We start from the raw sequence: 23,740 nt of genomic DNA, 5'->3' as shown, positions 1-23,740 counted from the left end.
CGTCTGGAAGGAAAATCTTCACGATGGATATCATATCCATGGGGTATCATTTAACAATATAAAAAGGTAGGCTTGGTCACATTCCAGCCCATTCTACACAAAAAGCGCGAACGTTCCTCCCGTCCGGCTGGCCTGCGCCTTGCCCAGGCCTCTCGCCGCCCAGCAAAAGACCCTTCTTCACGGCTCCAGCAAGACGGCCGACACCGACTAATTCCAGCATATCAATCTCCTGGTCCCATCTGTAATTGTTCGCAATGAAATGCGCGTGGAAACGGAAAGGATCCCCCGGGTAGACGCTGTACTGACCACCGAAGCGGATTCCAGGGGTCATAAAATATCCCTGACTGTTCAGGTAGTTGTAAAGAGGACAGGAGCTCGGCGGTGAGTGGGTAAGCGCCATGTTTTTCTGCTCATCAGAATTATTGGAGCTGTCTGACGTTGATACGTAGCCACTTGGCAAGAGGTCCTTGCTAGTCCCTGGCGTGAGATGTATTTTACCCACTGACACGACATCATCGGTCGGTGCTGCTCTACTGACGGATTTAGACACCGAGGGCTTTTCTGGTGCAGGACTTTCAAACAGACAGACGTCCGGTGAAGACTCTGCAGCAACTTGAGGTTGATTGGCCACAGATGGAACTGGGGAAGGTGCACATGTCGAGTCTTCAGGAGCTTGCTTGTCCTTGGTCTCGGCGCGTCGCTTCCCTTTTTTGCCCTTGCCGGCCAGAGCTCCAGACTCTCTCGCCTCTTTTACAGCTTTGGCGCGGGCAGACATCTCATCTTCGAGGCTTCCACGTGCCTCCCCAAGACGGGCCATATGAGCCTCAATGTAAGCCCGTCGTTTCTGCTCAGGCAGAGCTGAAAGATACTCCAGATGGGTACGTGCATCATCAACAATATACGCATCTTGACGGTCGACAAGCAGACGGGCTTCCTCCTCGAGCAGCTCGAGGGGCAAGCCGGTGAACATATTCTGATTAGGCGCCTGCGGATTGGTGCCGACGAGAACAGAGCACATGCTATGAGTTCTCCGCAGACGCATCACATCGCCGAGGTCGAAGAGCAGGTACCGCCCAGCCACCTTGGATATGCGAATTTTAGACGCAACTGAATGGGGTGAGGGTGACGCCATCCTTTATAACAATACAGCCTGTAATTCAAATAGCTGATTGACTCGTTAGTGAAATGCGCTCACATATTCATCTGCTCAAATCAGGCGTTACGAATAATGCGTAGGTAGGTAAGATCATAAGTCTCTTTGAAGTTTGTTTTCAGCATCCACAAAGTGTCTGGGGATTGACAGATTATAAAACTTTTTGTGTAATCATTTGGGCATTTTCGATTGAAGGAATGTGAAAAGTATGAGATGAGAAAATCCTTCCTTACCTTGAATATGATGAGTGTCGGAGCATATGATGGATTGCTCAGAAGTATCCAAGCCTAAGTCCAGCTCCGGTTGGTCTTGGTCGAGTGCGAAGAGAAGGGTGGAAATAAAGTTGGCAAAAAAAATAAAAAAAAATAAACGCGAGGCTTTTTGCAGAACGAAATTCTGACCCAAAAAATGACGGGCGGTGAGGTGAGGCCCCACATTCTTCAGTTAACCACACGCGCCACGCACTGTACATAGGTACGCGCTCCATGTTCGGTCAAAGGACTTTTTGGTGAAGGCCGAACTGGGGTTGCCATTGACAAAAACCAGCCAGATAAAATTTGGTCTCTCCGAAAGATTATTTGATTGGAGACTGCGGATAGCATGTCTAGCTTGGAATTCTCTGCATCGACCCCTAAAAATCGATGCCGTCCTTGACAGTGCTGGCAGGAGACTTCTCTTTCTGGTCATCGTCCTCCATCGGGGGCAGACTATATGGTGTTATGACGAGGCCCCGGGAACTGCTGAGACTGAAGGACAGATTATCCCTGAAATGATTGCCTTCAGAGCCGCCGCCGCCTCTCTCGTGGAACACAGGCATGGTGTAAACTTTGACAATGCCCTGGGCCTTGTCCGCATCTTTTTTGTCCTTGCCGCTGCCACTAGATACTGCAGGGAGTGCGCCAGCACCCAGGACGCTTGGGAGGGGAATAAGTTCCATGACTCCATCGCAAAGCAACTCCATCCATCGGGTGAGGCCGGAGGCACGAGGATAAAGAGAGACGGGCAGGGTTAAGAGCGCAGTGAGCTGCTTGTTGTACAATCTCAACAAGCCCCGCAGGGAGTGCAAAAACTGAAGGACCTCGGTTGGATCACAGGCACTGCCAGGGTAGAGTGTGGGTGAAAGCAGACTGGGGATTATGACGCGATGTATGGTATTTGGTGACGACGAGCTCAAACTGTTTTGAAGATGCTTTATGAAGAGTCTGAGAGGAGATGCCTCTGCAAGCTGTTCGAGTGACCAGCTGAGAGGACTGACGGATGGTATTGAATGGAACTGTCCCTTAATGTCAGAGGTGGATAGGCGCTTGCTCAGGTCATATGAGTGACAAAAGACAGAGGAACCTGGCCCTCCTGCTCGCTCTCTGGCAGGTTGGGCTTGGCTTCTGCTGTTTCCCAGTGCCTCATACCTCCACGCAATCTTCATCTTGTCACCCGCCGAATCTGCAGACGCGAATGTTCGTGATGGGGTACTGCCTGAGCTCGATTTGGACACATATGAGAGCGCCGGCAACTCGTACTTCCATGCCTCGGGAAAGGCAAGAGCGTGAACATGATGTCCTTGAACCAGACCCTCGGCGGCGTAGTACCTCAAAAGAACCCCAGAGAAATCCGTCGTCCCTTGCTCTTCGACAAGAAGAGAGGTACCGAGTGGTAGTCCGGCATGGCCAGCCAGCAGCGTATCCAGAGACGCTGTTCCGGTCGAAGTGGTAAGGCGTCCATCGAGGGGCGACGGACGCAAGCCTGGAGGAGCTTGGGGCGGTTGGTGCACCTGTTGTTGACCTGGGCGGAGAGGAATCCCATCAGGCCGAGCACTTGGAACGGCGGATATGACCGCGTTACGTTTCCTAAAAGACATTGACAAGACGCAAATGGATTTGCCCAGTTCTGTATATAATCTGGGTCCTCGTAAAGTCTGGTGCAGCTACCGTCGCAATTGCCTCAAGAGGGGTTAGCAAGCCTTAAATTATTGATGATTACGTCAAGGGACGCTGTAGTTTAGGCTAGTCACGTGGGATCCAGTGGAGCAACAGCTCACCATAGCTGTTGTTGACTTAGGTTGTTGTTAGTGTGTGTACTACCCCGCCAACGAATGGCCGACTTTTTGGACTGGGGCAGCTTAATCGATTTGCCTGCAGAGAACCATCGGCTTAGCCCGAGTTGGAGAGAAAAAAAAAATAAAACAAGTTTCGCGATTTACTCTCATCCCCAAAACTCACTAAATCTTATAGCCAACCTGAACCCCCCGTCACCTCGAGCTTTGGAGCATTCCACATCAGCAAGCAAGCAAGCCTCTCAGCTAAAGATACAAAAGAAAAATTACATTCATCCTCCAAAATGGCTGTTGCAACGAGTGACGCGCAACTTTTCGAGGGTGTCTTCAAGGTCACCGAGGTCAACCAGCAAAAGTACGACCGCGTGGCGCGCATATGGGCACGTTCCGATGCATCGACCGACCTGATGGACATGACCCTCGACATCAACACCGAGCTGTTCCCCATGTCCGAGGGTGAGGTTTTCCGCGTAGTCCTGGCCACATCCTTGTCGCTCGACGGCAGCAAGGACGACGACAAGGCTGGCTGGCGCGATGCCACCAAGCTCGGCGGCCCGGCGACCCTGGCCGACAGCTTCGACTATGTTTGCCACGGCAAAATTTACAAGTTTGAGGATTCCGAGGATGGCGACAACATGTGAGTGTGATATGTGCTTTGAGGGTTGTGAACAAGACGCCCAGGCTGCAGGCGGGCAGTGATGCATTGGTTCCTGTGTGGCTGATGGCGAAATCCACTTGTCTAGCAAGGCGTATATCTCCTTCGGTGGGCTTTTAATGTGCCTCAATGGCCCTTACAAGAAGCTCACCCCTCTACGCGTGGACTATATCTACTTGCTCATCAAAGGAAACAAGGATTAAACCGAGTTTCGCGTAAACAATCCACAAAACACGATGCGAGTAAAAGCCGTTCGACATAACCATATACCCGATTCGCCAAATTAAGCGAATCACCAAGAACCCTTCATCGCCAGAACCTTCACAAGCTTGATACGGACTCGCAATGATATTGTTTCTGAGATGGATGAGGCTGCTACATGTGGGAATCTAGTGGATGACGTGAGGCCTTTTGTTCCGCCAAGAAACAGCACTGAGTGCAAATCCACTGGGCGAGGTACCGGTAGTTCCGGGATGCCCGACTGATCATATCTCATTGTTCCCGGGTATTTGCGAGTGTCCATATGCATTTTGGATAGTGGTCTGTCAGGTCTGTGGGTAACCCCACAGCACAAGCTGCCTCAGCTCGCGGCCTGCAGATGAGGACCAGGGAAGGATATTACTCTGTGCAATCTCCGATCAATCTCATCCAAGTGCGGCTCGTTCTGCTGTGTCAGGATACCATGGCGGATAAAAAAGTCGACTAGGACGGCGGCGCAGTTGGGCTTGAACCGTCCTGAAGCCATGTCCTCCCGAATCTCGTCGACGGTGCACAGGCGGAAGCTCTCCACTTCGCCGTCCTTGGGCTTGGGGACCACGCTCCCGTCAGCAGGTAGCTCTAAATCATACACCCACTGGCACTCCGGATACACATAACCAGCCTCGCCTGTCCGATCGTCCGTGATGTAGATGTACGTAATGGTGCCCACCGACTGTGCCCCCTGGCGGACCACCGACTCTGGCAGCGAGGCCTCCTCGTCGGCCTCTCGCACGATGCACTCAAAGGGATCCTCGTCCGTCATGAGGCCGCCGGCGACGGTGTTGTCCAGCATGCCGGGGAACGAGGACTTGTCCGCGGCGCGCTTCGGCACCCAGATCTTGATGCCATGCTTGGAGGCTGGCGACTTGACGTAGCCGGTCATGTGGACCCCGAAACGCATCGCGCCCAGCAGGCTCAGGGTTACCCGCTCCATGCTGTAGAGCAGCTTCCCGTCGTCGCCGTAGACCGGCCACAGCTCATTGCGCCAGCCCTTGAGGATGGGGAAGACTTGATGGTCTCGCAGGTACAGGGACACGGCGTGAACTTTGGGGGTGCGCTCCTCGGGCGTAGATCCAAAGTCCTGGAAGAGCGAGACGGTGCCTTTTGACTCGTCGACGTTCACCTCGCCTCGGATTTCTTTCGGCACCTGTTCAATGATCTTGTGGCACACATCCCGTCGCATGTAGCCGAGTTGCGTCTCGCGGTTGGTCCCGGCGTCGTCATTCCTCCAGACGACTGTGTAGTATTGCTGCATATATGTAGCATAGTCTTCAGGGTTGATCTGGGGATGAGGAAAGCTGTTTTCCGAGTTTTGGGGGTTTTTTTGGTTGTTTTCGTCTCGTTAACCCAATTCCCAGAGCGACCTGTCCGACCTTATTTTCAGAGTGCACACCAGACTTACGCATCTACCGCCCTGATATGATCTATATTCTCAAGTCGTTGTGAAGCCATCTTGAATAGGTTGAGTGAGAGGCTTGGGCAAATGAAGTGAGAAATAAGCAGAGACTCAGATTGTATATCTTGTGGGATTACTTTGCTTTTATTTTATATCCCTTCTCAACGTGCCGTCGAAACTTTATGATAGCCAAAAAAAAAAAAAAAAAAAAAAAAAAAAAGAAAAAAGAAAAGAAAAGAAAACACAAGGTGACTCGGGGACTTTTCATCGCACAGAATCACAACAGCCTTTGTGATGGTCAGCCTAGCCTGGTGACCTGTTCGTGTACGGTAGGACTGAACCCCTTGTGCTCACGATTTGACTTAACCCCGCCATCCTGAAAACCCTCATTTTTTTTTTTTGTTAACTGGCTACAATTCTCTGGCTTCATAATCATCTCATGAATTGACTTGTAAGAAGACATGAGCATGTAAATATATCACAGAATATACGATAGGCGTACTGCATGTGTTGTCTGACCATATTCAATGCACGAGAGACATTTGATGAATACGCGTGTAAAGAACCCCAACCCCGCCTTGCCCGCCTTGTAAGCGTGAAATGTCTTTTGTCTCCCGTTGAGACAAACGTTTATGGGACTATCTCACGGTGTGTATTTCCACTCCAGGCGTGACTATACTCGTAGTCGAATCCACCCAGCCTAAACATCTACATAGTTGTGTATTGAATGATTTCGTGTCGTGCAATTTGGCTCTTGCTGTCCATTCAGGATCCCTCAGAAGCTAAGAGAAGCACCGGGAATATTCGAGACCATAACCAACGGCCCCGCCTGGTCCAAAAACCCCTTACTTGTTCCCAGTAAAACCATTTGATGGACAGATTCAAAAACAAGTTTCATTTTGTTATTTGCAGACGAGCTTGATGCATACTCGCATCCAATATCGATAAGTAATTACAAGCTACAGCCAACAATATCGAAGAAGGATATCACATTTATATCCGTGATATTTGTCTTCATTTGGGAGGAAAGACTTTTTCTCATCACATCACCTAGTACAACCAGAAAAAAAGAGAAAAGAAAAACATACAGAATCATACTTCTAACGATACAGTTTGGCCTCAAACACAAAACAATTTAAAATATAATAAGATCCATCCCATGGCTCAACAGCCGCTCTTCGGTCTGGTCCCAGCAAACCTCCCGCTGGTGACCGACCCCACAGAGGTCATCTCGCCGACGTCCTTCATCTACAGCATCCCGCCTGTCAGGACCTTTTCCCACATCGTCATCTTCCTGCTGCCCGGCGTTGCCCTCCCAGAAAACACCGCCGCGGCCATCTACCTGGTGACGCCACCGCCGACGCCCGGGGCTCCGCCGGGCTCAAAGTTCCTCGGCGGCATCGGGCCGGGCAAGGAGAGCGCAATCTTCAACCTCAAGGGGTCCCTCCCGACTCAAACAGACGGTGCTCCGCCGGTGGTGATTGGCGTCAGCATCGAGCCGGCAGATTCCGTCTCGGCTCGCATCGCCGAGGTCAAGGCGACATCTTCGGCATCCGGGAATCAGCAGTCCAACGCGCTCGTGGCACGGCCATCAACTTTGGTCCTCGCCCAGCGCATCATCCAAAACGCATTCAACTTCCTGGCCGGCTTCAGCGGCACCGCCGGCCAGGTCGAGGTCGTGCCCCTCAAGGCGTTTGAGGATTGGTGGAAAAAGTTTGAGAGCAAGGTCCGGACCGACCCAGGCTTCCTAGAGAGGGCGGAACAGTGAGGCAAGTTATTGAGCCTGGCTGGGATCCTGAGTAGGTCTGTGAAGGGTTCTTATACGCAAGATACCCTCGTCTGACTGCAAAATTGGTTGGCTGGTGTTTATGGCGTAATGGGCGGGTTATTGGAATATTTTGGGTTATAGTCTGTTTAGCTACATGGGTTTCGATTTTCTTGTTTGTCCATGGTACTCGGTCAATTCAACTGTCTGCTTAATTTCATTCTCAATAACATGAAAGGGCGCAGACTTGCACGTTGGCAAATAAGCAAAGCACAGACGCTGTTATCAGCCTTGCAGTGATGCACATTTATGATAAGAGATCAACACCAAGCCATGGCCTAAGGTATGGCCTAACCACAATAATGATATGCGCTTTCAAACACCGGCTCGATCTGGACAGAAAAGGAGCTGATATCTTTTTACAATGCTTCTGGGTCTAATGCTATAGTTAGTCAGACAAGCGCAGCAGCTAAATTCCGTACAATGAACAAAACTCTCGTGATGTTGGATCGTAATGCCACACAAGCACATCAAGCAAAAAATAAAAATAAAAAGATTACTCCACAAACGCCAGTCTTCCCGACTGAGTTCCCACTTTTTACACACCAAAACCTCCCGGGGTAATCGGAACTAAAAGAGTAATTTCAAAGTAGTCACAGCCGTTAACACAAAACAAGTCCAGCAAGGTAGTGATGTCGGTGTGCTTGCGCTTGCTTGATGCTTGCTGAAGAGAATGCAAAAGTTGTCGTTTTTCTTGCAAAAAAAAATAGGTCCAGTCCGATGGGGTGTTTAAAAGTGAAATTGATATAGGAAATAAGAAAATTTAACATGAAGCTATCAGTCATCCTGGAATGTAGAGACCAAGGGGCTCTTCATCCTTGTCGGACTGCCAGCTCGACTTCGTCGGCCGGCATTAGACATCTGAAGATTTGGCACAAGCCTCTCACGGCTCTCTGTGCGAACAACCAAGCCACTTCTATCAATGGCAGAGACTGATCGGTTGTTGTCGTCAAACATCTCAACATTCAACTTAGGAGTGGCAAGGCCTGATGATCGACCGCCACCGGTTGCCAAAATACGACGAGAGGACGAGGAACCGCCATCAGAGCTGTCTGACCCATCGCTAACATCAGAGTCGATATCCCCAAGGGCGAATTGCTCGGCGTCACCATCTTCCAATATCCTCTCGTAACTGGTAGAGGAAGTCCGCCAAAATAGCTTGTTTCTGAGGCCCGCCAGACCGCGCGAGGCTTTTCTAGGGCTGCCAGGCTTGCGCGAGCGCCGGAACATGCTGTTGACCTTGGAGAAGAGTCGCATCCTCCGTTCCCTTTTCCGCAAAAAGTAGCCGAGTATGAAGAGAATCAGGACGAATATGAGGAAACCAGAGGTCGATTTGGAGGATTTGACCTTGTCGACAATGTCATCGCTCCAATCGTCATCATGATCATCGTCTTCTTGCTGGATCGGAGACCAGCTTGAGCCTGCAAAGTTAAAGTCTGGTGGCACTCCGTCGACATTGCTTCCAAAGCCGACAGGGAGAGCTTTGGCCTGCATTGCCTCGGGCGGAGGGACCTGGCCGGCAGCATATAACAACATTTTGCCCAAAGTCCAGCTGACCTCAACGCCATCAATCTCATCAACCGCCTTGAACGGATCAATGAATCCCTTATCCTTGGCGTTCTCTAGAGCTCCCTTCGAGACGTTGACTTTAGGGGTGTGTTCCAATCCCACCCTCGGAATGCCAATGCCCTCGTGGAGGACATTCATTAACCAGGCCGCCTTGAAACATGCCTCCTGTGCGTTCTTTGCACTGTGCTTCTTCCGGGGCTCCAGCTGGGATTCAATGGCATCCCAGTCTTGAGTGCAGTAGTCCTGAACCCTCTTTTGGTATGTTGCAAAATCGTAGGCCTTGTCGCCTTTGCCAAATACACCATGGGTGGTGTGCCAGTATTCTGATACACCGACGAAATGGTTGACCTCGAAATCGATCGCTGGAACGTGTTGACCGTTCAAAAGACACGGGTGATCGTTGCAAGGTGCATCCTTGCCGAGCAGCGGGTGTGTTTTGAGCTGGCATTCCTTGAACATGCCTGTGCCGATGAGGGTGCGGTTTTTGTTTCCAGCTGCATCTTCGATGACCTCGCCTGTGGGAGTTGTTCGGAGACCTTTCGGCATGCACGGGTCCGGAATCTCAGAAGCGTCAACGCTTGCTCCTTCTAATAATCCCTTGACATATGACTGTCTGGCCTGGTTGACGCCGAATCCCAGCCACGTCGCCGTGAAAACCTTGAATTCCGACGCCTGGCCATCCAAAGTCCGCAGTCGCAGTCGCTTGAGGTCATTCGCATGTTTTTCGGCTTCGGTCGAGTTCGGGGCAAAGGCGATCTGAGCAGAGGCGCCGCCCATATCCAGGAAGCCGTAAGTATGGTGTCCCTTGCCATGGTGGTGATTCTGAGGGTTATCGAAGCCGCCCAGTAAGTAGTTGGATGCCACCCAGCCGTACAATCCCTCTGTTTCTCCAGGAATCACCTGGATGTGTAGGTCGCAATCGGGAAGGGCGAATTCCGTGTTCTGCCTAAGATATGTACACGTCTCTTTCAAAAGAGCTTTTTGCTGCATCTCGGGTAAAAGTCGCATGCCGGCAGTGGCCATCAGAAACACTGGTGTGTCCTGCTGCTTCTTCTTGGGCACATACTTCAATGCGTGGTCGATCAAGTCTTGCAGGTGGTCGGGTCCGACATCGTTGGGGCTGGTACCAAAGGTGGAAATGCCAGGTCTCGTCTTCTTGGTCCACTTGTCTTTGGTCTCGAGTTGCGGAAGGCTCTGCAGGGCTTCTTTCGTAGCATGTTTCCTTGCCTTTCCTGGATCTTGCCACCTGTAAATGTGCAGTCGCGTGCCCGAGGAGCCGGCGTCGAGAATGACACCATATCGCCCTGCCAGACAGTCGAAGAAAAGCAATGTCAGTTATAAGCCAGCCTCGGAGCTGCATGATCTTGCGCAACTTACACTTTTTACCCATTGGACAAGTGAGGTCCCTGCGGGACCAGGTCGATTAAAATCGCTGCCCGTATAATTCTGTATCGATGCTGGAGAAGAAACTGAGTCGTATAGGCGAGGGATGTTGCGATATGTTTGTTGACTGCGCAGCTGGCGGCGATATGCGAAAAAAGGTTTCGATGAATCGATGTATTGGTAGTCGACCGGGCGGGTTGCGGGCTAATTACTCTTGGCTTGAAATTAGACCAGACTAGACGAAGCAGTGCCGGGTCTGCTAGTCTTCAAATCTTGTTTGTGCCTCCCTGGTTCCAATGCCAATCGCTCGCTGCGGCTCGCTGGCGCAGTGCAGTGAAAGAGCAGCCAGACAAGACAACGCCAAGATCAATACACCCAGTCTTTTGTTTAGGTATTTCCCTGAGATTTCTTGGTAAGAAAGGGACTTTGTGGCAGGGACGTGTCTCACGTCACGCTGCTGCGATCAACTGGGGAGGTAGTGGGCCGACGTTTGGCTGGGCGCAGAGATAACCAGGAAGACTTTGGGCGAGCCAATCAACGCGAACAAGACGGTTGAGTCCAGACCGAGCGCACCCACTGTAAGAAATAGCGATAGCGTCGCAATTGGTGGGAATAAGGGGGTCAGTTCGAGGAAAAAAAGAAAATAAAAGAAAAACAATCGAACGGCAGATGGATGCTGTATGATCTAAGAAAATAAAGGTCGTTTAGAGCGAGTGATGAGAAAATGCAATGCAATACACCGAGGCGTCGGGTCTCGCAGAGGACGGTATTCGCTGCTGCAGAAAGGATTCAGATAAACGAGAGGAAGGTTGTTGGTTGACAAAGACAATTAATACATGGCAAGGTACCTAAGGTAGGCAAAAATAGGTACGATATCCATCAATCACAGCTGAGTGGTACGACGTGAACTCGTCCAGAGATAACGATGGGAATTGCTCCTATCCTCGACTGAGAGAGTGCATGTAGGTAAGAAAAAAGAAGGGGGTGGAGAGACAGCTAGTAATGAAAGATGCAGGAGATATAATCTTGTGTGCGTTGTGCAAGCACATCCATAACTGCACTCGATGCCAAGAATGGATCTCAGCTGGAATTGATTGACTGAGACTATTGCGGCATTGGATGTCTAGGCTAGGCTACAAGTTGGGAGGTGCTTGCTACGTCGTAATGCTAGTAACGCAGTAAATCGAATCGACCCCTTGCCCCTGGCGGGGCGCTATTTTCTTTTTTTGAACATGCTTATCCACCAGCCAGAATTGCCACATGCTCGTTTGTTTGATCCAATTGACGGGACACTGACCCACAGTGGTATGCACTACTAGTGATACTGTCAGTAAATACGAGGCAGATAGGCTGCGCCCACAACCCGGCCCGGTCCCAGTCAGGCAGGCAATCGTTCGAGAAACAGCAAGAAACCGGCAGAGACAGAGGGGATGCCAGTGCGTCCGAGTACTATAATAACAGCACTTTACATACATACCTTATTTTTTACACACTAAAAGTACAGTAGTGCCGGTGGCATGAAACAAACATGAAGAACATCCCTGTTGATCAATACCCAGCTCAATCAAGCTTGAGCTTGGAATAGCTATGACGTTGTTCCAGCGAATGTGGTTCCCAAGTACCGTTCCCTGTAAATGCACTACATAGTAAGAGCTCAACCAAAAAAAAAAAAAAAAAAAAAAAAAAAAAGGCGGACAAGACCACGGTGAAAGGTGGGCTATCTCCACGACTAATACGATGATTGGTATAAGAAGTCGCAAATCCCACCTTCAATACGTCAGTGAGAAAACAAAGGGGCCCTTCCGAACGTGCCTTGTATAATATATGGCTGCTGAAGGAGTCTGATGACCGACGCCCAGGGACATACCCGTATTTACTTATTCGGCGAGCTGCTCCCTGCATTATGTACTGCTGCAGTGAGCCACAACTTCAGATATGCAGCGCGTCTATATGCGCAGAATCCCAACTTTTCCCCCCCTCACCCCATCCCAGGCCACAGCGTCAATGCTGCAGGACTTTGACTGCCTAAGATGATTTCCGGTGCACAACCGTAGCAGCACCCTGGTGAGTTTTCATGGCTTGTGTCAGCCAAGATTCTACAATATTCAGATAATAAGGTTACAACTTGCCTGGTGCTGAGGAAAGATGAGAGTATCGGCTACAACGACGTTATCTCTCCGTCCTGCGACGAACACAACCACCTCGGCGATGTCATCTGGCGTGAGAGGGTCACAACCACTGTTGTATAGTGAATTGGCAAATTTGTTAGTCTTTCTCAGAATTGCGCTTGTGCAGGGCTTCAGAAGACTTACGCATAGACTGCATCCGCCTTTGCCTTGTCACCATAAAACCGAATAACAGAAAACTCCTGTATGCCAGGAAAGTATCAGCATTTTCCCATGTAAGAAAATTTGCAATTTTGGAAATATAATTCCTGTCAGATCAAAATCAGCAGGCGCACTTACGGTTTCAACTTGACCCGGATCGATCTCCATAACCCGGATCCGAGTGGCTACCAACTCCTTTCGCAACGAATCACTAAAGCTCCGAACCGCAGCCTTGGTTGCGCAGTATATGCTACCGCCGGCGTATGGCTCACGACCAGCAATGCTACCGATGTTGATAATATCGCCAGCACCTCCTTCAGGTCGCTTTTTGTAGACGGCAAGCACGGCCTGCGTCATGTTGATGAGACCCGTTACATTGGTCGCCATCATGATGTTTATATCCTCCTCGGCGATCGCAGGAGCCTGTGCAACTCCTTTCACCAGACCCCTATACGTGACTTTCATTATTATTCGTGCCCATAGCTAGCGTTGCCATTGTTGGTTTGGAACTAGGGGAATCAAATCCATGGGCAAAAATCCAAGTGACCTACGCATTGTTGACGAGAACATTAATATCCCGGAACTCCTCGGGCAGCGCCTGGACAAACCCACGGACCTCATCCGGTTTGCTGACGTCGAGCTGGAATGGCAACACCTTGACGCCCTCGCCGACCTCAGCATTTATCTCCTTGGCAATCTCCTTGAGCGTGTCGATGCGGCGAGCAGTCAGGACCAGCTTCAAGCTCTTGGGGCTGGTGCGAGCAAACTCAAAGGCACAGCTGCGCCCGATCCCGGATGAAGCTCCGGTGATGACGATTGTCTTGCCCTCGAGGCGCTTCCCCATTGCGGTGGCTGACATTCTTGCAAAGGAAACTAACTGAAACGCTTTGCCCAAGAACGGTATGGCAGATGTTCTTTGACGATTCAAGACTCTGGGAAGTATGGCGGTTGTAGTACGTGTTATAATAGTCATAGTGGACTTGTAGTTGGGACAACGTCTCAATTACTCGCCGTGCTGCTCCGATTCGGCGCCGTTATCTTTTGGTACATCGGACGTGCAAGCGGAGCGATGTTACCCCGCAGGCGCGCTCCAGGGGGCGGGGGGTTGTCCGGGGCGAATATTTCACAACTACAATAATTGATGTCAAATAAGCATTCACTCAATCTACTCTGGTAAGTTATACATATTGACCAAGACATCAATAACCTAACATACCTAGGCATTTGGTAGGTCCTAGATCGACAAAGACATATACGGTAATAAAAACAACCTTTGGCCCTGTCAGATTGAGGCAACAAAACGCCCTAACTTCAGGGCATCAAATATGGACTATACGATTGGTTCGGTTGGAGTATCAAACTAATGCACTAAACTCCCACAGGCTGCTGTACCTATGCAAGAAAAAAAAAGGGGGGAGGGGGGAAGGGATATTCCAGGATTCCATTACAAGCCAAGGTTGATCCCACGCCACTGGCAACAACGTTTAATCGGGGTTGTCGGTGCCAATTGCTTTCTTCGCCGCAGCCTGGCAACCCGGGGGCATAAAACGCCATTTCCATTTCGGTAGGTTTTGTAATGTACACATCAGTGCTGACGAGCTCGTGCTCCTCGTGCAAGCCGCAAGCCTGTGGCGGCTTACGTGTGTGTGTCTGGAACCTTCAAGCCTTGTGTGGCCAAGTCTTTCTTACACGGGGTTGACCTCCACTTGCCGCAGAATACGTCGACTTATGCCAGGACATCATTTACCGGACCGAAAAACGAGCTGACAGAATTCGTAGGTGAAAAGCAGTCACTGACGGGTTTAGCTGATTGGCGCCAGTACCAACGGTGCTGGTAAGGACGAAGCGTATTCTTAGCACCACGAAAACTCATGTTGCGATTGCTTGTAGTTTTGACACAAGCTCAGCCACGAACAGCTGGTCCCAAGGGCATTAAAACCCGAACGCAAAATATCGCCTAATAAACGGTTAAATTTTGTGTTAGTATCATAATTGAAAGTCTCTGTGGTTTGAGTCTGTGATCATCTTCCGAGTCAGTTTTTGTTTATCCACAGATCATGAGGAATAAGGCATTTCATTTTCTGACGAGTTGTTGGTTCGTCGACGTGTTTAAACTGGTTTCTCTGTACGGTATGAAAATTGCGAATATGGACTGTACCAGCAGTTCAGTTCAGTTCAGGGGGCGAAAGCAATGCCGACCATTACATAATCATCACGCCTCGACGCGTACCTCTTGAACACATGGAAATCTTTAGCCTAGGCCCGGGACAAGGCGCAAACGCAAGATCGTGCAAGGGTCGAAAATTGTCAGTTGCAGCTTTGCACCATCTCTGGCAGCAGTTGTGCGTAATCTCTATTGCCAAACTGCAATAAGGGAACAGATATTTATTTTCTTGGATTTTGTCACGAATTGGCAACAAAAGATATTCATCATGGCCGACCGAAAAAGGGCCACCGACTACTTCATAGACATTGTTGTCTTTGCTGGCATGGTATGCCCACATATTGATGACTTCTCTCCAAACATAATAGCATCATCACTCACATATTTTTTGTGGAACAGACAGCAACCCTTTACCTCCTGACCAAGAACATTCTATCATCGCTATCGTCGACACTGGGCGACCCAGACAAGGAGAAGCACGAACAGGCGCGATTAAGAGCAAAGGCAAACCTCCAGAGATTACGAAAGATACAAAACGGTGATGGCACAGCAAATGGAGAGGCCCAGGACGGTGAAGGTGGTCAGAGAAACGGCCCGGCCGTCGAGGAGCTGCAGCTAAACGAATACGAAAACATGATTGCGATGGACGTCGTTGCGCCAGAGGACATCAATGTTGGATTCGATGGTACGTTTGCATGAAAGAGCGCATGTTTACAGCATCTGCAGGCTCTAACATTTATCCTGCACAAAGCTATCGGTGGCCTGGAAGACATTATTGAGGAGGTCAAGGAGTCGGTCATTTACCCTCTGACGATGCCTCACCTATACTCGCACGCTGCTCCACTTCTGTCCGCGCCATCGGGTGTTCTTCTCTACGGGCCTCCTGGATGCGGAAAGACAATGCTTGCCAAGGCCGTTGCCCATGAGAGCGGTGCATCCTTCATCAACCTACATATCTCGACCCTGACGGAGAAGTGGTATGGAGACTCTAACAAGCTCGTCCGAGCTGTCTTCTCCCTGGCGCGGAAGCTTCAACCTGCTATCATATTCATTGATGAGATCGACGCCGTTCTGGGAACTCGCAGGAGTGGAGAGCACGAGGCCAGCGGCATGGTCAAGGCAGAGTAAGTCCCGGTCCGAATTTTCTAAAGCATACAGGCATTTGCTGACTTGTTTCTCTCATTGTAGATTTATGACTCTCTGGGATGGATTGACATCGGCGAATGCGTCAGGTGTTCCCTCCAGGATAATGGTGCTGGGTGCGACGAATCGAATCAACGATATAGACGAGGCCATTCTGAGGAGAATGCCCAAAAAGTTCCCCGTACCATTGCCCGGCACAGAACAACGCCGGCGCATCTTGGAACTCATTTTGGGTGAAACCAAGCGGGATCCTGAGCACTTCGATCTTGAATATATTGCCGCAGTGACGGCGGGCATGTCGGGCAGCGAAATCAAAGACGCATGCCGTGACGCGGCCATGTCACCGATGCGCGAGTTTATTCGAACACAGCGTGCAGCCGGGACACCCATGGCCAGCATTGACCCCACTCAAGTCAGGGGAATCCGTACTGATGACTTTTTCTCAAGGAAGGGGGCTGGACCCCGGGTTCGAAGCATGGGGGAGAACAAAAAGAGCACAGCGAAGCAAAATTCTACCACAGAAAAGCATGCTGAACGTGCAGAGGACAGCGAGTATGAGGACGTCGATGAAGAGCACACGAGACCGGTGTCGCCGGATTAAACTCGTTGGTGCGAAGTCTAGTGTTGCTGGCTCCCGGTCTATTAATTTGACTGGGATATTTTTTCTCTTTTTTTCGGTAATGTTTGTTTCCGTGACATGAACATATATATAGACAGGCGACCGAGGTCACATGAAGGCATAATTTTACACGAGTAAATATAAATAAATGTCATTTCCGAGAACAAATCATCGTATTTGAGACGAACAATTGTCTGATAAACTTTTAATTTAGGGTCCAGCTCTATATCAAGATTCGCGGATCATATGAATCGCATATGCCATCAAGCTGGGGTTGCCAGGCAGCTCTTATTAGAAAGTATCAGCGTATCACTGCAGGGAGCATCACCTGTAAATTCGGCCTGCTGCAAGTATTTTTTGCCAACAGCCGGCCATCGCTATTGCAAAAATAACCTGGGCAAGCACGTCATTTTAGGCCCCACGTATTGTAATGCACTGGATTTGTGGCTTACCACAAATGACCACGAATGTTGCCCCACATTATCTGATCCGCTCCGGAAATCGGACTGTAAGGTGGGTGCTGTGTCTCCAACAGAGCTTCCCCAGAATGGGGTGAATATTTATTTCTGAATCCATAATACTTTGCTGGTCAGGCAAAAGCGTCTAGAGTAATACGTGTGACCATGAACAGGAGGAGAAAAAGACAAAAAAGAATATTGATACAGCCCTCGAACGTGGTTGCCGCCTGAATAATTACTCTCTGGATAGTGTAAGACTCCGTTGTAGAATCCGTTCAACCGGCTAAATCGACAAGATAGGTATACTGCGTGCTGAGCGACGAAAAGTTACAGTATCCAATGGAATTTACTGTATATGAAGAAGCCCATCCCTGTAAATCGGTACGGTAAAGCAGCACAAACCCCTTTGCGTCGACCAATTTTCTCCACCCACATCAGATCTCCAGCCGTTACCGACTTGCAGATAGACCGGCGGTCGGGTCTTTCTTTTTTGGAAAACATCGGCCTCTGCAATTGAGATTTAGCTATTCTTGCTTCCATCATCTTTTACTGAGAGGCTTTACTGTCTATTCCCTACATTGACTCACGAGCAGTCATTCAGTCTTGCTTCCTCTTGATTCAGACGGACGCAGATTGATCTCTTATCATACCTCAATCTAAACCCCACCCCACGCAATGAGGCGGAACTAAATCGGAGTCACTCAATTACAGTACAAAGTCGCAAGACTGTAATACACGAACAGCTTTCGCATACGTACCTACCTGTCCAGGTACACGCCTCTCCTGGTAAATAAGTCGATTGATAACGTACTGTTCGGTCGCGTCTCTTGCAGCCAATACAACATTGGCGCACAACCCACTCTATAACTCAAATCAGACGAGTCATCATGGCGGGCCAACCCAGCATTCCGTCTGCCATCGGCGCCAAGAAGGCTCTTGGCCTGGTGGATGTTGACGGTCATGACCTGCCGCCATCGCCGGCACCTTCTAGCCCTTCCAACGGCCGCCGCCGTTACGCCCTGGCAACCGAGCTGGTATACACAGAAACCAAGGACCAATATGGCGCCTCCAGCATTCCCATCTACCAATCCGCCACCTTCAAGCAATCTTCAGCAGCCGGCGGCAACAGCGAGTATGACTACACACGCTCAGGAAACCCGACGAGGACGCACCTGGAGCGTCACATGGCTAAGATCATGAACGCAAACCGCGCCCTGGCTGTTGGCTCTGGCATGGGCGCCTTGGATGTCATCACACGTCTGCTCCGTCCTGGCGATGAGGTCATCACGGGAGACGACCTGTACGGCGGTACCAACCGTCTGCTCACCTACCTCTCGGCGAACCAGGGCATTATCGTCCACCACATTGACACCACCGACATCGACCGTGTTGCTGCCACAGTCTCGGACAAGACTGCCATGGTCCTTCTCGAGACCCCGACGAACCCGCTTATCAAAATTGTCGATGTTGCCACCATCGCCCGCGCTGCCCACGACCGCAACTCTAAAGCCCTGGTCGTCGTTGACAACACCATGCTTTCCCCCATGCTTTGCAACCCCCTGGATCTTGGCGCCGATATTGTGTACGAGTCCGGAACCAAATATCTCTCTGGACACCACGACATTATGTCGGGTATTGTTGCCTGCAACGATGCCGCTCTGGCCGACCGCATGTACTTCACCGTCAATGCCACTGGCTGTGGTCTCTCGCCAAACGACTCCTTCCTACTCATGCGCGGCATCAAGACGTTGGCTGTGCGCATGGAAAAGCAGCAGGCCAACGCCCAACGCATAGCCGAGTTTCTCGAGTCTCACGGCTTCCGCGTCCGCTACCCTGGTCTGAAGTCGCACCCGCAATACGATTTGCACTGGTCGATGGCCCGGGGCGCCGGTGCCGTCCTGTCCTTTGAGACGGGCGATGCGGAACTGTCTCAACGCATCGTCGAGGCCGCACGCCTCTGGGCCATCAGCGTCAGCTTTGGCTGTGTCAACAGTCTGATCAGCATGCCCTGCCAGATGAGCCACGCCAGTATTGATGCCAAGACGCGCAAGGAAAGACAGATGCCAGAGGATATTATCCGACTTTGCGTCGGAATTGAGGATGTTCAGGATTTGATAGACGATCTTTCCAGAGCCGTAAGCAAAACGCCTTTCTTTACAGACCTGCACAAGCCGGTGACATGATGTTGACTAACCTGGGACTTGAACTTAGCTTGTAACTGCCGGTGCCGTCTCCATAACTGTTGACGGATTCCATGCCACAGGAACTGCCCTGGAGCTCGGCCAGACACCGCTGACGACGACGAAAAACGACAGCCCCGCACAATAATGATACCCCACGAATAGACGCAAAAGGATGTACGGTGTATCCATTGACGAGGCATTATGAACATATCTGTGTTTGAAGGAGTGGCGCCGCGTCGAAGCAACTGTACTGGTAATTTCTTCTTTCTTTCTCCCACATCTATCATTTTAACGTCCTTTTCTGCCTCATTATGGCGTCTTTTTGGTTGTTGGGCCCTGGAATGATGTTTTTGGTGTTGGGTTGTATATGCCTTAAAGAAGTGGAAGCGGCTGCACGAAAAAAAAAGAAAAAAGAAAAGGTTTCATGGCAAAAGTATTCATATGGTCAATATACCTCCTGGAAAAGGTCAAACGTGTTCCACTGGTGTCAAACTGTGAAAGGCAATTTTTCATTTGCTAATGTGTTATTGACATTGCTATGTTGGGAAATCATACACGTCGTTGAGATGTATTCAAATCATGGCATAAAAACAGTCAAATCATACAGAACATCATGGTCAACCCGACTCATACAGACAAAGCATTCCATGGCAAAATAAAACCGTCCTCCCCCAATCATATCGCTGCCACCAAAACTAGAAGTTGCCTCACCAAAAAGACATCACTGCCACCGAGTGCAAAAAGTAAAGAACAAAAAGAGAGCAAGCAACCACTGATCCGCCCAGCTAAGAACACTAAAGGGCGTGCGGTTCCACAAGGTTCACCTTAGTAGCCGTTGGAGTTTGATCTATTGATGAGCGTCGTGTTAACATAGGCTTGAAAATAGTCGAACGGAACGTAAAGCCCAGCAGGGAGAAAGAGGGAGAAGGAGGGTTTCTAACCCGTAGCCATTCTGGTAATGATACGAGTTGTGAGAGGAGGTCTGGTTGGCCTGCCACTCGGAGAAGGGGAGCTGGTTGAGGTCGCGCTCCTGACTCCAGAGCTGCATCATCGACGTGCTCTCGACGCTGCCCAGCTGGGTAGCCAGTTGTGTGCTCCCCGAGCCGTCGGAAGTGCGGTGGCTAATGTGTTCTTATCAGGTTAGCTTGTGGTTGCGTGTAGGGGAAGAAAAAAAAGGGGAGGCATCATAGGCAAAACGCTATCATAGCTAGGGGGTTGCTGAAGTTGAGAGATCCACTTGCCTCGAGTGTTCCGTCTTGGGCTTTTTGCTCGAGGGCTTCTTTCCGGCATGGGCCATTGTTGCTAAAATCTGTTTGGCAAGGGGTTTGTTGTTGAGGAGAGTCGAGGCAATGGTTTTGGTTGAAGACTTATCAATAATCTGTGTCTGATGATCGTTGTCTGAAGACGTGATAAACGCAGTCCGGTTATGATGTCAAATTCGAGGAACAAGGCCCTATTTATACAAGTCCTCAACAGCATAGCATCGATACTAGAGAGCAAGATCAGCTTGGATATTGGTCAGAATTCTTGTTCACAGAGTACCAAGATGCAAGACCAACGACGTGTCCGTCGTACTTGATTCTACTTTTCCTCTTGCTTGTTGTTGTTGCTGTTGCTCTCGGCCTGCATGAAGGATCACCGGTCTCGGGAGATGCAATTTTGCAGTGTCCCATCCCCAACAGAGAGTATCTCCTTCTTCCTCCGCAAAAAAAAGGACAGGGCCCATGGGTGACCGGCTGATGTGAGATAGTACACGGCATTGACGAGGTCATCGATAGGGACTGGACGAGAGTGATTTGTTGGTGGGTATGACCGGTCAGTCATAAAAAAAGAGAGGTCGCCGCAAAGACTGCCGAAGCGAGGGTGGCGACGACGACCCCCCCTTTGTGCACAGGAGTCGGAGGGTAACAAGACAAGTCAGCAGACATGTGGGCACAGCAGATGCCAGCAACGTCCTCGGACAGGAGATCCGGCATGTTGGTGTTGTCTGGGATCAGGGACCGAGGTGAGAGAGACCAAGAGACACGCTATGGGTCTGAGATGAGAGATAGGGAAGGAGGATTGGTCAGCCAGGATTCTTGACCATTGAGGATACGGTCCAGGGCCATGATTTTTGTATGTATCTGTGACGATAATAACCTCCGAGATGAGCATTGGTTCAGTTCCATATTAAGAGCACTTGTCTATTGGAGCTACCACTTAAACTTCAAGCGACAATCTACTCGCGTTGCAATCCACTGACTTTTACACTGGGGTGCTTCTAGGTATTCACTTTTCCTATTGTTTCCTTTCAATCAGAAGATATCTGCGATACTTGACTTGCATTTCGGATAAGTGCCTGTAGCCAGGATACCAGCTTGTTCCTTTTTGAAGAGTCTTGTCATTCCTAGATCATGGCATTCTCGCACCGTCCTATAAATGGCCCTGTTTTGCTCCTTGTCCCAGTCGTCCAGCTATACCTGAGCTAGCATCTGCCCTGAGTAGGCTTTAAAAAGGGCCAGTAGAGATACTCACATAATCCAATCCAGACGACAAGCTCTTCTCGACAAAAGCCAATTTAACACGAGTAAACACGACGTGCTGCTCCGGCACCTGACCGGGCACGCCGAGCAAAAAAAAAAAAAAAAAAAAAAAAAAACACCAAAGTGACTAGACACCGGGGGTCAAGATAACCCTCAAGTCCCCTGTCACAGCCTCCACAACCTGCCACAAGCCTCGCTGTCGTAAGCCCCGATTTTTCGTCTTTTGAGAAACTGGGGGGTTAATCACTCGGCGGTCTTTCTTCGCATTGCCTACCTCATCTGTAGCCACACTGGATGGCTGCAGGTACAAGGGAAGGTGACATGCAGGCCGCCGCGTGTTGGGGGTGACTTCTGTTTTTTTCTTGGCTAGAGCATATTAGCGGGGAGTGATCCGGTCGAATGAATTAAAGCTGTTTTTGGGTGTTTGACAAAAAAAAAAGAAAAAAGAAAAGAAAAGAAAGCCACAATCTTTTTTTGTTATTTTTTGCATAAGGTAAAACGATCCCATCATGCAGTTTCCCGCACGCCCTTGTGGTAATTACGTGGGGGTAGGACTGTGAGGATAACGAAACAATGTACCTGAGGTAGGCAGATGTTGACCTCGTCTCCGTTAAATTCTCTTTTGGTGGTCGTCTGTCTACCATGAGCTGTATAAGACGAGAATGCACGTCGACTAGATTAGCCAAGTGCAAAGTCGTACCGTGACACAAAAGATACTCAAAAAGACTCACCAACATGTGCTCTAGGCAGCAAGGGGGACCGTACGCTGGCCACTTTTGCAGGCACTACATATTGGTAACTGACTGGCTACTTTGCTCGTAATAAAATACCGAGGATACACAAAAGGCGCAAGACCTGTGTTTGATTCAGTAACAAGAGTAGCAGATCCTGCGGACTATCGGGACTTTTACAACCCACCCAAGTTGCTTTGGCCCTGGCAGAGTTTCCATTGTATAGCCAAGGTAGTTACAAGAGGCAGCCATCTACTCACATGACAAAGCCTCCAACGTTACACTGACGGGTAGCCACACCAGGCTCATTTTGCGAGCTTCATTTTGTTCTTGCAAGTTACACAAGTAGCCTGGGGGAAAGGGAGTAGATAATTCCGCCCCGGAAATAGCCTAGCCTTTGAAGAAGTATGATGAAATGAGGAGTTTGCAAAGGGCATTCAAGACTTGCACTCTTTACTTTTTTCCTTCTTTTCTCTTCTTTTCCGAAGTGCGCCCAGCGATCTTGCTACCATCTTACTGCCATCGGCGTTGATTTCGTCCGAGCTGCGGCTGATGACTGGTGAATTGAAAGAAAGAGATAAAACAAGTGAACAAAACATAAAAAGAAAAGAAAAGAAGGGAATATGCTTTGCGCCATCTCCGATGATACATACCACAGCGCAATGCACGCACTTACGCACGTGGGGGAGTTTGCAGTCAGCCTTTTCGGGGACCAGAAAGAAAATAAAAAAAGGCTAGAAGAGGGCATGTTGTGTTGCACATATAGCACCCCCCAGGTGGCCGACTGGGTAAGGGGAATGTATGGCTGCCGGAAAGCTCTTGTAAACTTCATGGTTACCTATCCTTGTGTACCCCAGGTCGGTAAGTGACAATACCTTGGGTACAATTAAAAACTATTACAACTTTATCAGACAATGATAGCAGCTTTCAGCCCATACGCCATGTCTCGTGCTGGTTTAGAGAAGTGGGAGGCCGCTGCCATGAGATCATCCCCCTCCTTTGCTTCTTCTTCTTTGCTTGGATGGGATGCGCCATGGTTGCACATACTACTGTACCTGGCAACTTTTTGACATCTCGCCATCACCCTCTACCTCGGCTGCTTTCTCTTTCTGATATATGTGAATGCTGCATGGGTGTCACCAAGTTGACCGACTTGACGCCGGCTTCCGCTCCTGATCTCCCCACGTGCATAGTCATATGAACTAAACGCTGACATTTTTCAGAACTCGCCCTTTGCAGTGTGCTTAGGCGAGAGAGATGCAATCTCGTTGGTCCGTGGTTGAAGAAAAACTTGCACTTGTTTT

The 23,740-nt window shown here is 49.8% G+C and overlaps 11 protein-coding genes across 11 annotated transcripts; 5 read left to right on the top strand and 6 right to left on the bottom strand.

The window, feature by feature from the left end:
- Nucleotides 1-76: 76 nt before the first annotated feature.
- On the bottom strand, nucleotides 77-1,018 carry MGG_07082 (tRNA-splicing endonuclease subunit sen34; the record flags this gene model as incomplete). The annotated part of the gene is made up of 1 exon (XM_003715220.1): nucleotides 77-1,018. The coding sequence occupies one exon, from the start codon at nucleotides 1,016-1,018 to the stop codon at nucleotides 77-79; it is 942 nt and encodes a 313-aa protein (XP_003715268.1).
- Nucleotides 1,019-1,784: 766 nt separating this feature from the next.
- On the bottom strand, nucleotides 1,785-3,008 carry MGG_07081 (elongator complex protein 4; the record flags this gene model as incomplete). The annotated part of the gene is made up of 1 exon (XM_003715219.1): nucleotides 1,785-3,008. The coding sequence occupies one exon, from the start codon at nucleotides 3,006-3,008 to the stop codon at nucleotides 1,785-1,787; it is 1,224 nt and encodes a 407-aa protein (XP_003715267.1).
- A 239-nt stretch (nucleotides 3,009-3,247) lies between these two features.
- Nucleotides 3,248-4,771, top strand: MGG_07080 (UDP-glucose 4-epimerase Gal10). Its single transcript, XM_003715218.1, has 2 exons — nucleotides 3,248-3,840; nucleotides 3,947-4,771. Exons 1-2 carry the CDS (start codon nucleotides 3,488-3,490, stop codon nucleotides 4,059-4,061), a joined length of 468 nt encoding a protein of 155 aa, XP_003715266.1. The 5' UTR covers nucleotides 3,248-3,487; the 3' UTR covers nucleotides 4,062-4,771.
- Nucleotides 3,831-5,696, bottom strand: MGG_07079 (nudix hydrolase 20). The gene is made up of 2 exons (XM_003715217.1): nucleotides 5,519-5,696; nucleotides 3,831-5,414 (listed from the first exon to the last, which is right to left on the bottom strand). Exons 1-2 carry the CDS (start codon nucleotides 5,566-5,568, stop codon nucleotides 4,439-4,441), a joined length of 1,026 nt encoding a protein of 341 aa, XP_003715265.1. The 5' UTR covers nucleotides 5,569-5,696; the 3' UTR covers nucleotides 3,831-4,438.
- A 618-nt stretch (nucleotides 5,697-6,314) lies between these two features.
- MGG_07078 (uncharacterized protein) lies at nucleotides 6,315-8,059 on the top strand. Its single transcript, XM_003715216.1, has one exon. It carries the CDS (start codon nucleotides 6,672-6,674, stop codon nucleotides 7,278-7,280), a length of 609 nt encoding a protein of 202 aa, XP_003715264.1. The 5' UTR covers nucleotides 6,315-6,671; the 3' UTR covers nucleotides 7,281-8,059.
- MGG_07077 (golgi apyrase) lies at nucleotides 7,616-11,440 on the bottom strand. Its single transcript, XM_003715215.1, has 2 exons — nucleotides 10,284-11,440; nucleotides 7,616-10,210 (listed from the first exon to the last, which is right to left on the bottom strand). The coding sequence occupies exons 1-2, from the start codon at nucleotides 10,294-10,296 to the stop codon at nucleotides 8,115-8,117; spliced, it is 2,109 nt and encodes a 702-aa protein (XP_003715263.1). The 5' UTR covers nucleotides 10,297-11,440; the 3' UTR covers nucleotides 7,616-8,114.
- Nucleotides 11,441-11,715: 275 nt separating this feature from the next.
- Nucleotides 11,716-13,606, bottom strand: MGG_07076 (oxidoreductase). The gene is made up of 5 exons (XM_003715214.1): nucleotides 13,168-13,606; nucleotides 12,755-13,064; nucleotides 12,602-12,657; nucleotides 12,419-12,527; nucleotides 11,716-12,350 (listed from the first exon to the last, which is right to left on the bottom strand). Exons 1-5 carry the CDS (start codon nucleotides 13,587-13,589, stop codon nucleotides 12,315-12,317), a joined length of 933 nt encoding a protein of 310 aa, XP_003715262.1. The 5' UTR covers nucleotides 13,590-13,606; the 3' UTR covers nucleotides 11,716-12,314.
- A 1,253-nt stretch (nucleotides 13,607-14,859) lies between these two features.
- Nucleotides 14,860-16,706, top strand: MGG_07075 (ATPase family AAA domain-containing protein 1). Its single transcript, XM_003715213.1, has 4 exons — nucleotides 14,860-15,108; nucleotides 15,180-15,465; nucleotides 15,532-15,904; nucleotides 15,969-16,706. The coding sequence occupies exons 1-4, from the start codon at nucleotides 15,049-15,051 to the stop codon at nucleotides 16,522-16,524; spliced, it is 1,275 nt and encodes a 424-aa protein (XP_003715261.1). The 5' UTR covers nucleotides 14,860-15,048; the 3' UTR covers nucleotides 16,525-16,706.
- Nucleotides 16,707-17,289: 583 nt separating this feature from the next.
- On the top strand, nucleotides 17,290-19,918 carry MGG_07074 (cystathionine beta-lyase). Its single transcript, XM_003715212.1, has 2 exons — nucleotides 17,290-19,135; nucleotides 19,212-19,918. Exons 1-2 carry the CDS (start codon nucleotides 17,888-17,890, stop codon nucleotides 19,326-19,328), a joined length of 1,365 nt encoding a protein of 454 aa, XP_003715260.1. The 5' UTR covers nucleotides 17,290-17,887; the 3' UTR covers nucleotides 19,329-19,918.
- Nucleotides 19,919-20,008: 90 nt separating this feature from the next.
- MGG_15849 (uncharacterized protein) lies at nucleotides 20,009-20,812 on the bottom strand (the record flags this gene model as incomplete). Its single annotated transcript, XM_003715211.1, has 3 exons — nucleotides 20,009-20,030; nucleotides 20,125-20,304; nucleotides 20,769-20,812. 3 exons carry the CDS (start codon nucleotides 20,810-20,812, stop codon nucleotides 20,009-20,011), a joined length of 246 nt encoding a protein of 81 aa, XP_003715259.1.
- A 1,466-nt stretch (nucleotides 20,813-22,278) lies between these two features.
- MGG_15848 (uncharacterized protein) lies at nucleotides 22,279-23,637 on the top strand (the record flags this gene model as incomplete). The annotated part of the gene is made up of 4 exons (XM_003715210.1): nucleotides 22,279-22,289; nucleotides 22,452-22,466; nucleotides 23,203-23,297; nucleotides 23,348-23,637. The coding sequence occupies 4 exons, from the start codon at nucleotides 22,279-22,281 to the stop codon at nucleotides 23,635-23,637; spliced, it is 411 nt and encodes a 136-aa protein (XP_003715258.1).
- Nucleotides 23,638-23,740: the final 103 nt, after the last annotated feature.

Source organism: Pyricularia oryzae, chromosome 2 (genome assembly GCF_000002495.2).
Source record: "Pyricularia oryzae 70-15 chromosome 2, whole genome shotgun sequence".
Taxonomy (NCBI): Eukaryota; Fungi; Ascomycota; class Sordariomycetes; order Magnaporthales; family Pyriculariaceae; genus Pyricularia; species Pyricularia oryzae.
The sequence above is the reverse complement of the archived record's forward strand: the minus strand, read 5'-3'. Positions and strand labels throughout refer to the sequence as shown.

What these genes read in the sequence shown, in the direction of transcription:
- MGG_07080 (XM_003715218.1), top strand. Translation starts at nt 3,488, where the DNA reads ATGGCTGTTGCAACGAGTGACGCGCAACTTTTCGAGGGTGTCTTCAAG. An exon ending in TCCGAGGATGGCGACAACAT is followed by an intron (nt 3,841 to 3,946) that starts GTGAGTGTGATA and finishes CCACTTGTCTAG; the next exon opens with CAAGGCGTATATCTCCTTCG.
- MGG_07079 (XM_003715217.1), bottom strand. Translation starts at nt 5,568, where the DNA reads ATGGCTTCACAACGACTTGAGAATATAGATCATATCAGGGCGGTAGAT. An exon ending in CATATCAGGGCGGTAGATGC is followed by an intron (nt 5,415 to 5,518) that starts GTAAGTCTGGTG and finishes CTCGGAAAACAG; the next exon opens with CTTTCCTCATCCCCAGATCA.
- MGG_07078 (XM_003715216.1), top strand. Translation starts at nt 6,672, where the DNA reads ATGGCTCAACAGCCGCTCTTCGGTCTGGTCCCAGCAAACCTCCCGCTG.
- MGG_07076 (XM_003715214.1), bottom strand. Translation starts at nt 13,589, where the DNA reads ATGACTATTATAACACGTACTACAACCGCCATACTTCCCAGAGTCTTG. An exon ending in AATGTTCTCGTCAACAATGC is followed by an intron (nt 13,065 to 13,167) that starts GTAGGTCACTTG and finishes AGTCACGTATAG; the next exon opens with GGGTCTGGTGAAAGGAGTTG. An exon ending in ATCCGGGTCAAGTTGAAACC is followed by an intron (nt 12,658 to 12,754) that starts GTAAGTGCGCCT and finishes CCTGGCATACAG; the next exon opens with GAGTTTTCTGTTATTCGGTT.
- MGG_07075 (XM_003715213.1), top strand. Translation starts at nt 15,049, where the DNA reads ATGGCCGACCGAAAAAGGGCCACCGACTACTTCATAGACATTGTTGTC. An exon ending in TTGTTGTCTTTGCTGGCATG is followed by an intron (nt 15,109 to 15,179) that starts GTATGCCCACAT and finishes TTTGTGGAACAG; the next exon opens with ACAGCAACCCTTTACCTCCT. An exon ending in CATCAATGTTGGATTCGATG is followed by an intron (nt 15,466 to 15,531) that starts GTACGTTTGCAT and finishes TCCTGCACAAAG; the next exon opens with CTATCGGTGGCCTGGAAGAC.
- MGG_07074 (XM_003715212.1), top strand. Translation starts at nt 17,888, where the DNA reads ATGGCGGGCCAACCCAGCATTCCGTCTGCCATCGGCGCCAAGAAGGCT. An exon ending in TAGACGATCTTTCCAGAGCC is followed by an intron (nt 19,136 to 19,211) that starts GTAAGCAAAACG and finishes ACTTGAACTTAG; the next exon opens with CTTGTAACTGCCGGTGCCGT.